This window comes from Macaca mulatta, chromosome 15 (assembly GCF_049350105.2).
Source record: "Macaca mulatta isolate MMU2019108-1 chromosome 15, T2T-MMU8v2.0, whole genome shotgun sequence".
NCBI lineage: Eukaryota > Metazoa > Chordata > Mammalia > Primates > Cercopithecidae > Macaca > Macaca mulatta.
The window spans coordinates 60,179,374-60,193,383 of record NC_133420.1 but is presented as its reverse complement, the minus strand read 5'-3'; the positions used below and the strand labels follow the sequence as shown (position 1 = coordinate 60,193,383).

At 51.0% G+C, this 14,010-nt stretch overlaps 2 protein-coding genes across 3 annotated transcripts in view; both read right to left on the bottom strand.

The window, feature by feature from the left end:
* Positions 1 to 14,010, bottom strand: part of TRIM14 (tripartite motif containing 14) — a 288,671-nt gene that overhangs the window by 132,782 nt on the left and 141,879 nt on the right. The gene's annotated exons all lie outside the window — the stretch shown is intronic.
* TBC1D2 (TBC1 domain family member 2) overlaps positions 1 to 14,010 on the bottom strand; it is a 62,719-nt gene that overhangs the window by 12,858 nt on the left and 35,851 nt on the right. For both annotated transcript variants that reach the window (XM_001113321.5, XM_001113411.5), the window contains 2 exons: positions 9,209 to 9,604; positions 1,527 to 1,637 (listed from right to left, as the gene is read on the bottom strand). In XM_001113321.5, coding sequence (XP_001113321.2) covers positions 1,527 to 1,637; positions 9,209 to 9,604 — 507 coding nt within the window. The remainder of the gene's footprint in view (positions 1 to 1,526; positions 1,638 to 9,208; positions 9,605 to 14,010) is intronic.

Sequence of the window (14,010 nt, the reverse complement as noted above, 5' to 3'; positions counted from 1 at the left end):
TCTTGGCTCACTGCAACCTCTACCTCCTGGGTTCAAATGATTCTTGTGCCTTAGCCACCTGAGTAGCTGGGATTACAGGTGTGCACCACCACGCCCGGCTAATTTTTGTATTTTTGGTAGAGGCAGGGCTTTGCCATGTTGCCCAGGCTGGTCTTGAACTCTTGGGCCCAAGGATCCACCTGCCTCGGCCTCCCAAAGTGCTGGGATTCTAGGCCTGAGCCACCACACTTGGCCCCTTCTCAGGGATTTCTGCTGCTATTCCAAACAGTCTCCCCACTTCCAGGCTCACCTCTTCAAGCCCACCCTCCTGAGCAGTCACAGCAGTCTTCTCGGAACAGGAACAGAAGTCTGATTGAGGACTTCTCCACTCAGAATCCTTCAGCTCCCCAGTTTCCTTGGAGTAAACTCCAAACTCCTCATCTCCAGCCTCATGTCTCACTCTCCCCAGCCCTGCCCCCTGCCTCTCAGACCACACATCTTTTACCATGCTGTCTCTTTTTCTGGAAGGTCCTTCTCCACTGCTTGCCTGGGTAACATTAACTCATCCTTAGGACTCAATTCAGAAGGTACATTTGAATTGGACCCCCAAGAATCCCACAAGCCCAAGTGCATCTTTTTTTGGGGGGTGTGGCGGGGACGGAGTCTCACTGTGTCGCCCAGGCTGGAGTGCAGTGTCTCGATCTCGGCTCACTGCAAGCTCCACCTCCCGGGTTCACGCCATTCTCCTGCCTCAGCCTCCCGAGTAGCTGGGACTACAGGCACCCGCCACCTTGCCCAGCTAATTTTCTTTTTTTTTTTTTTTTGAGACAGAGTCTCGCTCTGTCTCCCCGGCTGGAGTGCAGTGGTCGGATCTCAGCTCACTGCAAGCTCTGCCTCCCGGGTTTACGCCATGCTCCTGCCTCAGCCTCCCAAGTAGCTGGGACTACAGGCGCCCGCCACCTCGCCCGGCTAGTTTTTTGTATTTTTTAGTAGAGATGGGGTTTCACCGTGTTAGCCAGGATGGTCTTGATCTCCTGACCTCGTGATCCGCCCGTCTCGGCCTCCCAAAGTGCTGCGATTACAGGCTTGAGCCACCGCGCCCGGCCTTTTTTTTTTTTGTATTTTTAGTAGAGACTGCGTTTCACCGTGTTAGCCAGGATGGTCTTGATCTCCTGACCTCATAATCTGCTCGCCTCGGCAGCCCAAAGTGCTGGGATTACAGGCGTGAGTCACCGCGCCCGGTCCCAAGTGCATCTTGATTGTGTTACACTCCCTCGATAGTCTACACCCTCCTTGCGGGCAGGAACCAGCCTTATTGGTCTTGATGTCCCTACCCCATAGCTACCTAGTGAACGCTGCTGAACAAATGACTCAGCCACCAGACCACAGGGGAATGGAGAAGAACCTGATACGGGCCCTGCTCACAAGGGTCAGTTCAGACGGAGAGCAGCAGACAGGAAATGAGGAGAGTGAGACGGGGTGGGCAGCATGGGGACCAGCAGAGGGGCTGGGGATGGAGATGGCAGGAACAGGGCCCCACCCCACACCTTTGTCAGGAGGGCCTTCTCCTTCTCAGCCACCTTTCTCCAGATCTTCGTGACCTGGTGGATCTCGGAGTTGAGGAAGCGGTTTTGGGTCCGGTAAGCTTCCATGTCATCCTGGAGAAGAGAGCGAAGTATGAGTTGGACATAAACATCTCCCTGGTCCTGGGGAGTCACACCCTCAAATGAGCCCCCAAAGCTTCTTTTCTTTGGAAACTTCCAATAATGGCAACAGAAGAGGAAGTCTGCAAGAAAAAAAAATTACTTATAGCCCCCTTCTCTATTCTCGATGTCAGCATGATGTGGTAAAGGAACCAATAGGTCTGAATTTAAGCCCTGGGTGATGTCCTGGCTGGAAGGCTTCAGGCAGGCCACTGAACCACTCTGACCCTCTGTTTCCTCATCTGTAAAAGGGGCAAATACCAAGTAACCTACTGGGCAGTTGGGAGACTAAGTGAGATAATGTGTGATAACACTAAGAACAGGGACCAAAACAAAGCAAGTGCTCCACTAGTGTTTGTTTTTAAAATCAACATATTTTATCATATATTTATAATCATACTGTAAAATTAACTCAGTGTCACTTTGAAAAACCTTTCAATGTTGCTACATAAGCTTCCCAATGATCATTTTCAACCTCTGGTGATGATTCTATTGGGTGAATTTACCAGAACTTACTCATAATCCTTTTCCTGTCATTTTTAAATTTGAGCCCGGGGTGTTTGCAGTTGGTTTTTGATTATGAATAATGCTATGATGAACATCTCTGAGTTTGCCTTTTGTAAGCTGCCCATCCAGTGGAGGGAATGAGCTCCCTGCTGCTGGGACATACAAGGAGAAGCTGGACAAGCACTGGGAAGGTTCAAGCAAGGACCTGAGCCTCAGAGAAGGATCAGCTATAGTAGCGGCTCTCAATTCTGCTCAGATGGACAGTACAGAAGCCGTTCAGTCACCTAATGCATGCTTAGAGCTATACCTCACAATTCCAGGGTATTTACTGGCTGAAACTTAGGCCCTTTCTCTCCCATTGTCGTATGGGCTAGAGGCGAGTGCAAGGGATGCTGCAGCAGGGATGACTCCAACATGGCCTGATTGATTTGGAAATGAAGAACATCACACAGAGTTTGGGGCACTTCCTCATCAGGGTCACATGTGCACAGCCCACAGGTGGTCCTGGCCCTCCCTGTGTGGGCCTTCACTCCGGCCAAGATGATCGCCAAGGTCTTCCCAGCCTGGAAGCTCCGATGCATGCCCAGGGGCTGATGCCCTCCGCCCAGACCCTGACACACTAGAAGGGCCTCTGCTCCCAGGGCAGGGAACGAATGCTCCCCATTGATTTCATCATGTCATCCCGACTCACCGCTCCCCTAGGGCTCTCTGTGGTTCCCCAACCCCGGCCACCCCTGCTTTCATCTCTCTCACTGTGCCAAGGCTGAATGGCTGTGCCTCCACTCAGTTTGCTCTCTTCCTTCTCCTGGCTGGACCCAGGGAGTTCCAACCCCTGGTGCCACCCTCCTCCACCTATCCAATCCTGTCCCTGACCTAGATAAAAAAAACAGCTTCACTGTCTTTCCAAAATGCTGCTGTGTGTGCCAGCCACTCTGCTGGCAAGTTTCTGCCTGCTTCTTCTCCACGGTCCCCATATCCTATCCTTATGTGGCAAGAAGTGAAAATCTTGTTTGTGGCCGGGCACGGTGGCTCAAGCCTGTAATCCCAGCACTTTGGGAGGCCGAGATGGGCGGATCACAAGGTCAGGAGATCGAGACCATCCTGGCTAACACAGTGAAACCCCGTCTCTACTAAAAAAAAAATACAAAAAAAAACTAGCCGGGCGAGGTGGCGGGCGCCTGTAGTCCCAGCTACTCGGGAGGCTGAGGCAGGAGAATGGTGTGAACCCAGGAGGCGGAGCTTGCAGTGAGCTGAGATCCGGCCACTGCACTCCAGCCTGGGCGACAGAACGAAACTCTGTCTCAAAAAAAAAAAAAAGAAAATCTTGTTTGTGGTGCAGGGACCAGTCTCCCATGAGCATCAGGCCTTTCCAGGACCACTCCCCACTCTCTCTGGAGTCTAACACTTTAGTGTCTGGAGATATAGAAACTTATGAATACAGACGCTGTGCAGGCTTCCTGCATCACTCCCTTCACCAACACCATGAGGCATATATTCTCTCACTTCATCCTCCCAGCAATCCTAGAAGGGATGTTCTTTTATTATTCCTATAACAGACAAGGCCTCAGAGGCTCTGAAAGGGGAGGTAACTTGCCTAAGGCACAGCCAGTATAAGGCAGATGTGACCACACCCAGGTCTGTCTAATACTTTTTGTTTGTCTTGCTTTGTTGCCCAAGCTGGAGTGCAGTGGCGTGATCATAGCTCACGGCAGCCTCGACCTCCTGGGCTCAAGCAATCCTCCCACCTCAGCCTGTCAAGTAGCTGGGACTACAGGCACGTACCACCACGCCCAGCTAATTTTTTGATTTTGTAGAGACGAGGTCTGACTATGTTTCCCAGGCTATTTTCTAACTCCTGGTCTCAAGCAATCCTTCCACCTCAGCCTCCCAAAGTGTTAGGATTACAGGCATGAGCCACTGTGCCTGGCCAGGACTGTCTCATTCTAAAGCCCCAACCACCAAACTTCCTGCTGGGCACCATCTGAGCTCCCCACCAGCTGGAATCCACCTGGATGCCCATACTCTAGTCCCTGCCCTCCAAGGGTTGTCCTTTGGTGTCTTCTGGCTACACGCATGCAGGCTCGTGTGACCTCTCCCACCCATCAGACAGTACAACAACACATTGAAGATGCTGGCGTTGGCCATGTACCGGCACCGCCTGGTGGTTAACGGCATGAATGCTGTGGCCCCACTGTCTGGGTGGCAATTCTGTCTTGACCGCTGAGCCCCTGGACAAGTTACTTAACCTTTCTGTGCCGCATCCTCTCATCTGGAAAATGAGGATAATAACAGCACTGCCTCATGCGGCTGGGAGAGGATTCTGTGAGTTAATATGTGCAAAAGGCTCAGAACAGTGTCTGGCATGTGGCAAGTGCAACGTGAGCACTGTCTCCCTCACTGAGTTTGCACGACAGCTCGAGAGCTACTGTTCCCTACCCTGCACCCACCCCCTCAGTCGGCTGACAGAGCTCCGAATCCAGTGCCCAGGAACATACGACAAGCCCCCCGCAGTGGAGGAAAGGACCTACCACGACCTGGCCCATCTCCCTCACATCCACAAGGCTGTGGGATAAATATTAAAGTGCCCTAATTCCCACTTAACAGATGAGGAAACACACACAGAGAAAGTAAGTCCCCCTTGTCATGAAAGAGAGCCAGGATCCAAACCCAGGTGTGTTCAGCCCATGGCAGGTGCCCCGCAGGCACTGCGTAGAGAAAGCAGACCCAGCTCTGGCGCCGGCCACTGCTCCACACCGCTGGGTCTCCCTCCTTGATACTACCCCTTCCTCCTCCCAGGCCTAGACGTGCTCATGGATATTTATTTTTCTTTCTTTTTTATTTTTAGAGACAGGGTCTCACTTTGTCACCCAGGCTGGAGTGCAATGGCATGATCATAGCTCACTGCAGCCTCAACCTCCTGGGCTCAAGTGATCCTCCCGTCTCAGGCCCCTCAGTAGTTGGGACTACAGGTGTGTGCCACTACACCCAGCTAATTAATTTTTAATTTTTTGTAGAGACGAGGTCTCATTATGTTGCCCAGGCTGGTCTCAAAATCCTGGACTCATGCAATCCTCCGACCGTGGCCTCTCAAAGCACTGGATTACAGGGGCAAGCCACCATGCTCGGCCACACGCTGGTATTTCTAAGGCTTTGGAAAGAAGGCTTTTGTCACATAAGATACCCTGCTTCCAGCCCCAGCGAAGGCACAGACACGCCGGACAGGGAGGCAGAGTGAGCACAGCCTGGAACAGCAGTGGCAGTGGGCGGCGTCGGGCAGTACCTCTCCCTCCAGCTCGGTGCCCTACCTTGAGTGTTCGTCTTGGCTCAGAACTGTAGGGAGGAAAAAGAGAAACCTCAGAAAAGAGGAAAGCCATAGGACAGTCACCAGTGGAATGAAAGAAGGAAAACTCTGGAGATGGGGGACTGGGGAAGAAGAGAGCCAGCCTGCCTGCCTTTACAGGAAGTGGGAGCCCGGGAATTCTCTTTGGGCCATGCCCGTGGACTAGGCCCTGTGCTTTGTGGAAGGCGGTGGCCCGGGTGTGGGAGGCCAGGTTCTGGCTGCAGCCCTGCCTCTTGCTGCCTGACCCTGGGCCAGTCCTTCCCCCTCACCCCAGCTTAGCTGTCCCTGCCAGAAAATGAGTGGGGCAGACTAGATTTCTGAGTCTTTCCTACCTGATATTCAAGAGGTCAATGATCCTGTTCTCAAAACCAAAGTCTGAATAACAAGGGGGCATTTCTTAAAGTTGGGTTCCTCAATCACAGGGCAGGCAGGAAACCTGAACACTCTCTATCCTCAGACTCAAGACAATGGATATTTGATGGGTCTTCTAAAAGCTGAAAGATAAAGAACACCAACTACATGCAACTCTTTCTCTTTTCTCTCTTTTTTTTTTTTTTTTTATAGAGACAGTGTCTTACTCTGTTACCCAGGCTGGAGTATCACAATTCACTTCAGCCTCGAACTCCTGGGCGGCTCAAGTGATCTCCCACCTCAGCCTCCCGAGTAGCTAGGACTATGGCGGGTGCCACCATGCCTAGCGAATTTATTTTATTTATTTTTAGAGACAGGGTCTCGCTATGTTGCCTAGGCTGGTCTCGAACTCCAGGGCTTGAGCAATCCTCTAGCTTTAGCTTCCCAAGTAGCTGGGACTACAGGCACATGCTACTGTGCCTGGCTAATTTTTTTATTTTTTTGTAGAGATGGGCTCTCGCTATGTTTCCCAGGCTGGTCTCTAACTCCTGGCCTCAAGTAATCCTCCTGCCACAGCCTCCCCACATGCTGGCATTACAGGTGTGAGCCACCCACACTTGGCCTTATGCAACCCTTTAAAGCACAAAGCACAAAACACTGGGCCTCTGAGGATCATCCACTAGTGTATTCTTGGTTAATGTGAATCACATACCCAGAGTCTCCATGTAGCTGAGCTCACTGATCAAGAAAATTCCTGAATATGTAAATTCAGGGGCACACTCAGTCTCCTAGTGAGTCCATGATTACAATCAACTCTCAGGCTGTCTGAAGCTACCTGGCTGATCTAGCGTTCTCTCTCTCTCTTTTTTTTTTTTTTTTTTTTTTATTCTTTTTCCTTTTCTTTCTTTTTTTATTTTTTTTTCCTTTAAGATGGTGTTTTACTCCTTCACCCAGGTTGGAGTGCAGTGGCACGATCTCAGCTCACGGCAACCTCCACCTCCTGGGCCCAAGCGATCCTCCCACCTCAGCCTCCAGAGTAGATGGGAACACAGGCGTGCACCACCACAAATCTTTCTGACCTCTGTGCTGCGCTACCAGGGCTTGCATAGTGGATTCTGGCAGTATGGGTGGAAAGAAGAGGAAGACGCCTGGCTGGAGGCAGGCAGAGTAGCAAAGCAATCAGATGGAAGCATTTTCTCTGCTGTGTGGAGGGCTGAGAGCTTTCTAATCATCTAGCTGCATTTGCATTGGAAAGGTTATGTTTTATTTTAACCCAAAAGAATCTCTGATTTCAGACTAAATAAAGGAAAAGATTCAGGAACTGGTTATGTGGGTTTTCGGTCTTTGCTGAATGAAAGGGAAGTGAATCAGGTTTCACGTCCTTTTCCTTTGTCCTTCTAACAGCCCTAGTCAAGAGGACTAGTTGGGCTATTTGAAGAGAGGTGAGATAACATGCCCAAAGTCACACAGCTAGAAAGAGGCAGAGCCAACAGCCAAACAGGTCAGTCAGACTTCAAAGCTTGGGTGGTGGCCACTCTTCAACACTGCTCACTGAGAGTTTTTCTCTCAAAAACTTCCTGATTTCTTTTTCTTTTTTCTTTCTCCATCTGCCCTCACCCACTAGTTCCTTGATAGAGTAGCACGAGAGTTCTCAAGGTTATATGTCTATATGTACAGTCTCGTGTCGCTTAATGATGAGGATACACTCTGAGAAATGCATCATTAGGTGATTTCTCCCCCCCCCCACTTTTTTTTTTTGACAATGGAGTCTCACTCTGTCGCCCAGGCTGGAATGCAGTGGCCCAATCTCGACTCACTGCAAGCTCCGCCTCCCAGGTTCACGCCATTCTCCTACCTCAGCCTCCCGAGTAGCTGGGACTACAGGTGCCCGCCACCACACCCAGCTAATTTTTTGTATTTTTAGTAGTGACGGGGTTTCACTGTGTTAGCCAGGATGGTCTCGAACTCCTGACCTTGTGATCCGCTAGTTGATTTCATTGTTGTGCTAACATTATAGAGTGGACGTAGACAAACCTAGGTGATTTAGCCTACTACACACCCAGCTAGATGGTGTAGTCTATTGCTCCGAGGTTGCATACCTGTGCACCTGTTACTGTACTGAATACCATAGGTGGCTGTCACATAATGGCATTTGTGTACCTAAACACATGTAAACATAGATAAGGTAGTGTGTTGTGCTATGATGTTACAACGGCTATGAAGTCACTATGTGATAGGGATTTTCCTGCTCCATTGTAATCTTATGGGACCACCACATATGCAGCCCATTATTATATGGCATCTGACTGTACATATGTGGTTGTGAGTGGCAGGGTTTGGGGCAGGACGAACCCTGGTTGTATGGCTCCCTTTAGGGACAGTGGGGGCTATGGGTGCACTCCACAGTCACAGGCCTCCCAGTGGGACAGTTCCTGTCACAACCCTTTAGAGAGGAGGCTGCGGGTCATGGCAGGCAACACACCTCACATAAAATTCCTACCCCCTGTGACACCACTGGTCCCTGTGGGATGGGGAAGCCTAGGGAAAGATAGGGACAGAGAAGGGGAAAGAAGGGGAGGAAAGGGGGAGCAGGGATGGTGGCAGTAGCTAGAAGTGGCAGCAGAGCAGACAGTCCAGACATGGACTGGAGCTCCGCAGACATGAGCTCCAACCCAACTCCAGCTCCCCCACTTCTTCAGCACATGACCCTGGGCAAGCTCCTTAACCTTTCTCAGCCTCAGCATTCACATCTGTAAAGGGGGAGCACACCAGTGGCTGCCTCACCTCACAGGGCTGGCACGAGGACTAAATGTGGCAAAGCACCGAGGGCAGTGCCTGGCACACAGGAAACACCCTATAAATTCTACAGATGGGAGCGGTGACTATTGCCAGTTGCAGGTCATCTGTATGGTGTGCGGGCACAGGACTGTGCGGGGAGGGTTGTGCTGGCCCCTTAGGGCTCTCGGGTGCACTGGGATGGCACTAAGGGAGGCTGACCAGGCCAGGCCCCACACTCAGCTAGTCTCGGGCTTTCATCTCTCATTTGATAATCTAGAGGCACTTTCACTTTGCAGTAGCCCAGGATACCAGGGCTACTGGTTAATGGGTCAATCAAGGCCCAGGCAAACTGCACTGGGCCTTGTGGTAAAGAAAGTGAAGAAGCGTAGAGTAATATTCCCATCAACATGTGTTTCTAATGTAAATATTCTAGGATGAAGGGATATCCCCCACTCCACCCAGCAAACCTTAGGGGTGGAGAGCACCCCTTCCCTGAGGGCCGGGGCAGAGGACCCGCAGGACCGGCAGGCCCTGGAGGGAAGGCCCCTACCTTCAGGTGCTCGATCTTCTCCTGCTGGCTCAGGAAGTCCCTGTCGGCAGCGTCGGGGGGCAAAAGAGACTGGTCAGGGGGGTGCGTGAAGTCCTGGGTGACCTTCTCAGAGAGCTTGCAGATGACCTGCTGCTTGGCGTGGTTCTTGTCCATAAGCAGCTGCACGTGCTGCTGTAGCTCTTGCACCTCCTGCTCCCGCAGGCTCGCTGTGTGCGCCAGGCTCTCCCGCTCCTGCTCCAGAGCCTCCACCCGCCGGCCCAGCTCCGCGATCTGCCGCACTTTGTGCCGCACCAGCTCCAGCCGGTCCTTGTCCTCAGCCGCCGCCAGGTATGCGCTGGACGCCCTCTTCTCCTGCTGGGCGGCCTCCAGTGCCTTGTGCAGGATCTTCACCAGCTCCTGGGCAGGAAGAGGGAAGCATCTTGTGAGCTCAGGGAGGGCCTGCTGGGCGCCAGAGCGGGGCATATGTTATCAGTAGTTCTCCTAACCACCCTGACAGGTGCCCAGCAGCATCCCTGCGGCATCTCATCCTGACACTTTCTCCTTCTCTGTTCAAGTGAGTGTTAGCTGGGCACATGGTTCCCCAGCTTCAAACTGCATCTCCCAGCCAAGCCATGGTGAGGTGTAGCCCAGTGACTGTTCTGCCTAAATGGGAAATGAAAAGTGAGATGGGCAGCTTCTGGGTCCTACCTTTAAAACCAGTAGACACATGCTCCCCTGGTCCAGTTCTCTTTGCTTCTGGCTGGGAAGTGGCAGGAACTAGCATGGCCGCCTCAGAGCCACAGCAGAAGGTACGTGTTGAGAAAGGGCTGCTCGCCAGCTCAGAGTTGCTCACTTACCTCTGGGTTCTTTAATGTGAGTGAGAAACTTCTCACTCGTTTTGGGCCACAGTGCTTTGAACCTTTTTTTTTTTTTTTTAAGACAGCATCTCACTCTGTTACCCAGCCTGGAGTGCAGTGGTACGGACATGGCTCACTGTAGCCTCAATCTCCTGGGCTCAGCTGATCCTCCCACCTTAGCCTCTCAAGTAGCTGGGACCACAGGAACATGCCAACACACCAGGCTAATATTTGTATTTTTTTTTTTGTAGAGATGGGGTTTTGCCATGTTGCCAGGCTGGTCTCAAACTCCTGGACTCAAATGATCTGCCCACCTTGGTCTCCCAAAGTGCTGGGATTACAGGTGTGAGTCACCATGCCCAGTGGAGATGTTTTTGTTACAGCAGCTGAACCCATACCCTGACATATACACATCTATTTCAGGGATGAACAAACTGAGGCCCAGCAGAGAGTAGAGTGGAATTCAGTCTCAACTGGCCAGATTCCAAAGCCTGTGCTCAGTCACTAAGAAAACCAGGGGTGGCAGCTATGTGGCATTACTTTTCCCTCATCATCCCTGTGGCAGACATTATTAGTTCATCTCCCATACTTCTTCCTGCACAGCCTAGTTGAGGCCTCAGAATCCTTCTCAATATAGCATCTAGTCACTACCAATCAAATTGAGGCAGCATTAAAGAGGAAATACACTGGCAATCCCCATGTAAAGCCACGCACAGAGGGCCTCATTCAACCCATTTGTGCCTAGTTCCCTCCAGCCCACCAGCTGATGCCTGCAAAGCTGGTGGAAGGAACTCTAGAAATTTCAGAAACAACAGAGCTTGATTTATTCCTCAGCAGGGTCAACTGATTCACACAGGAACTCAAGGTCTGCTCAGCTCCCTGTGCCTTTAAGCCTGTAATGTCCCCAGGGAGGGCCATGCCTGGACTCAGGCCTATCTGTCCTAAAGCAGGGATGTGAATTCATTTTGGGCCAGGATCAAGATATCAGCAGCCAGGCCCACGTGGACCTCATACCAGGTAGGTATGACTTTCAGGCAACACTGCCCTGCTCTGTGCTTCTCATTTGGAAAAACATGGTTTCCTAGAGACATGTCAACTATACCATACCAAAGTATTAAAACAAATGGATTGGCTGCATAGGCTTATTTGCTAAGAACAATTCTATATTAGAGGAGAACTGCCAGAAACCATGACTTTTTTGGAGAAGCTAATGACAAGACCACCTTAGCCTGCATCTTCTGAAACCTTAGGACTAGTGACCATCCTTTCTCAGGTTCTCTTTTCCTTTCACACCCCCATCCATCTGTCCAACCTTTACCGAGCACCACTGGGTGCCAGGCCAGGCCCTGAGCCAGGTGCTGTGGCCCAGAGAGGGACTGGTGAGAGTTCCCACCTCCAAGGACTGCAAAGGCTGGTGGGAATCAACGCGACCCACCTCAGTGGAATGATCTACTGCAAGTCAGGGGAACAAGGGTGTTTGTGGGAAAGGAAATGACTTCTGTATGGGGTGAAGGTTGCGGGGAATACCAGTCCAGAGCATTTAAATGAAACTGTGAAGAATGAGAAGGGCCAGAGATGGCCAAGCAGCAGGTGGGAGATGAGGGTAGGGACAGCCCTCTGAATGTGGCCAAGCCACAGCCCCAGTAAAGAGCTGGAGGAAGGAAAGAACTACCAAGGAGCTGTGGGAGCCCTGGGGTGTGGCAGGAAGGTGGGGTGAGGACAGCACAGTGATTGCAAACCAAAAGAGAATGTTTGGAATGTTCAGAATGAAGAAGTCAGCTTCTCAGGGCTCAGTGGAGAGAGATTAACATTCCTGTGGCTCCAGGATAACTGGGAGCCTAGGCCATTTTCTGCTTCAGCTGAGACTTGGAGATTACCTTGGATGACTGCCCAGTAAAATAACCAACAGACATCATTGTTCAGACTTGCCCTAGGAGCAGAACCAGGTGGGTATCTTTCCCTCAGTTTTGGGGAGTTGACTCCAAAGCTCATTTCATTACATCTAGCTGTCTCCTTATTGCATTTGGCTCCCAGAATCTAAGACCAAGACAACAGCCCAGGAGGCTCTCCTCCAACCCCCAGAATTCTTGTACCAGAATAAAATAGGCTTGAAAGAAAGGAACCAGGGCAGAGGGAGGGAGCCTCAATAGGACCTGTAAGATGAGGAGTGAGAATGTCATGAATTCAGGAAACCTAAAGTCTGGATTATAAGCAATGTCTTAGGACCAATTCTTAAAAATAGAGGGGTTGATGAAATTAAGCCTTTCTTTTTTTTTTTTTTTAAAACAGGGTCTCACTCTGTTGCCCAGGCTGGAGTATAGCAGTGCAATCACGGCTCACTGCAGCCTCAACCTCCTGGGCTCAAGTGATTCTCTTGCCTCAGTCTCCCTGGAAGCTGGGAGGCATGCATCACAATGCCCAGCTAATTAGTTTATTTTCTGTAGAAACAGGGTCTCCCTACATTGTTCGGGGTGGTCTTGAACTCTTAGGTTCAAGAGATCCTCCCACCTCAGCCTCCCAAACTGTTGGCATTATAGGCATGAGCCACCATGCGCGGCCCAAGTAGTACTTTTAATATCTCTCAATCGAGTTGTTTGGTTCATCTCAGATTTTTATACCTGGTCTTAAGTTGTTATTTTATTTAAATTTTTAAAAATCAATAAATCATCTTTAAAAAATAACCCTTTATCTTTTTAGAGCATTGCTACTTTCATCAGTGGTGGGCCCTACAGGGGTCAGATGAAGGGGCATGGGCTTTGGAGTTCACAGGCCTTGGTTCCCATTCTGGATCCGTGGGGGTGTATCTAATGAGGTGACTCTCAGGAGGGTGGCTCAGGGGGCCTCTTCACTGAACCTCTGCTTTCTCATGAATGGGGCTAACGGTTCCTCCTCCACTCAGAACTGCCTCTAGCATGAGAGAGAAAGTTGCAAGTGTCCCTCCCCAAGCTGACATGCCCAAGGTACCTCCCAGCCCTCTTTCATGTCCTCTGAAGTTTTTGGCTGGAGTTCTAGGAAAGTAAGAGGCTGCACGTTGCCCCACCAAGTTTGCTAAAAAATTACGTTCCTTTACCCAGTAATCCTGATTGAACTAAGGTGGCCCCAGAGGGCCGCAGGCAGGGTTCCAGAGGGGTTCATCATTCCCAGCCGCCAACAGATGGCCAACATCACCACAGACAACAGCCTTCCATCTGCCAGAGCAGACGGTCTTCAGGCTGGGTGTAGTTCTGTCAACTCCAAGGGTCAGTCCCCGGCCAATCAGCCATCTGGTGCTATCTCCTAGAGCCCAAACCTCTTGTGGGGCCAGTGCTGCAGGTGCGGGGACAGATAATGGCTTAATGGGTATTAGAGTCGCCCCGTGGTTTGATATGACACCAGGGGGTATACAGGGAGTGCATTCATTTTTTTCTCAAGAGCAGTTTTGGTGCTTGTGTCTCATACTGGGACTCACCAAGAGATTATGGAGGAGAGGCAGCCCAGCCTCTAGACCTGGAGAAGGAGGTTAGAACCCCAATCCTGGTTTTTCCAGCTGCCTGAGCATGGGCGAGTCACCCAACTCCTCTGAGCTCCTCAAATGCTGGCTCAGCCTCTGGGAGACCCTGAGCATGCAGACGCTCTGAGAACCTCAGTTTCCTTTTCAGAGAAAGGGGATGACAACTATTGTAAGGACAGAGAAAATACACGGGAAGGCTCAGCACAGTCCTGGGGCCGTGCTTCATACCAGCAGTTCCCGTGTTCACATCTTCTCTTACTAGAGAAGTGAGGTGCCCTACTAGACGGTGAGGTGCCCAAGGGCAGGGATTTGTCCCCAGTGTGCTCTCAAGAGCATCTCACAGTGTTTGAGATGGAAAGTCCTAAAGAGTCACTAAAGCCATTGGCAATGGCCAGGTGAGCCAGGATAAGACGCCGAATTCTCATGTCATCCTGAAGCTTGAGGCAGACAGGAGGTGCCTTCCCACTAAAGAAACG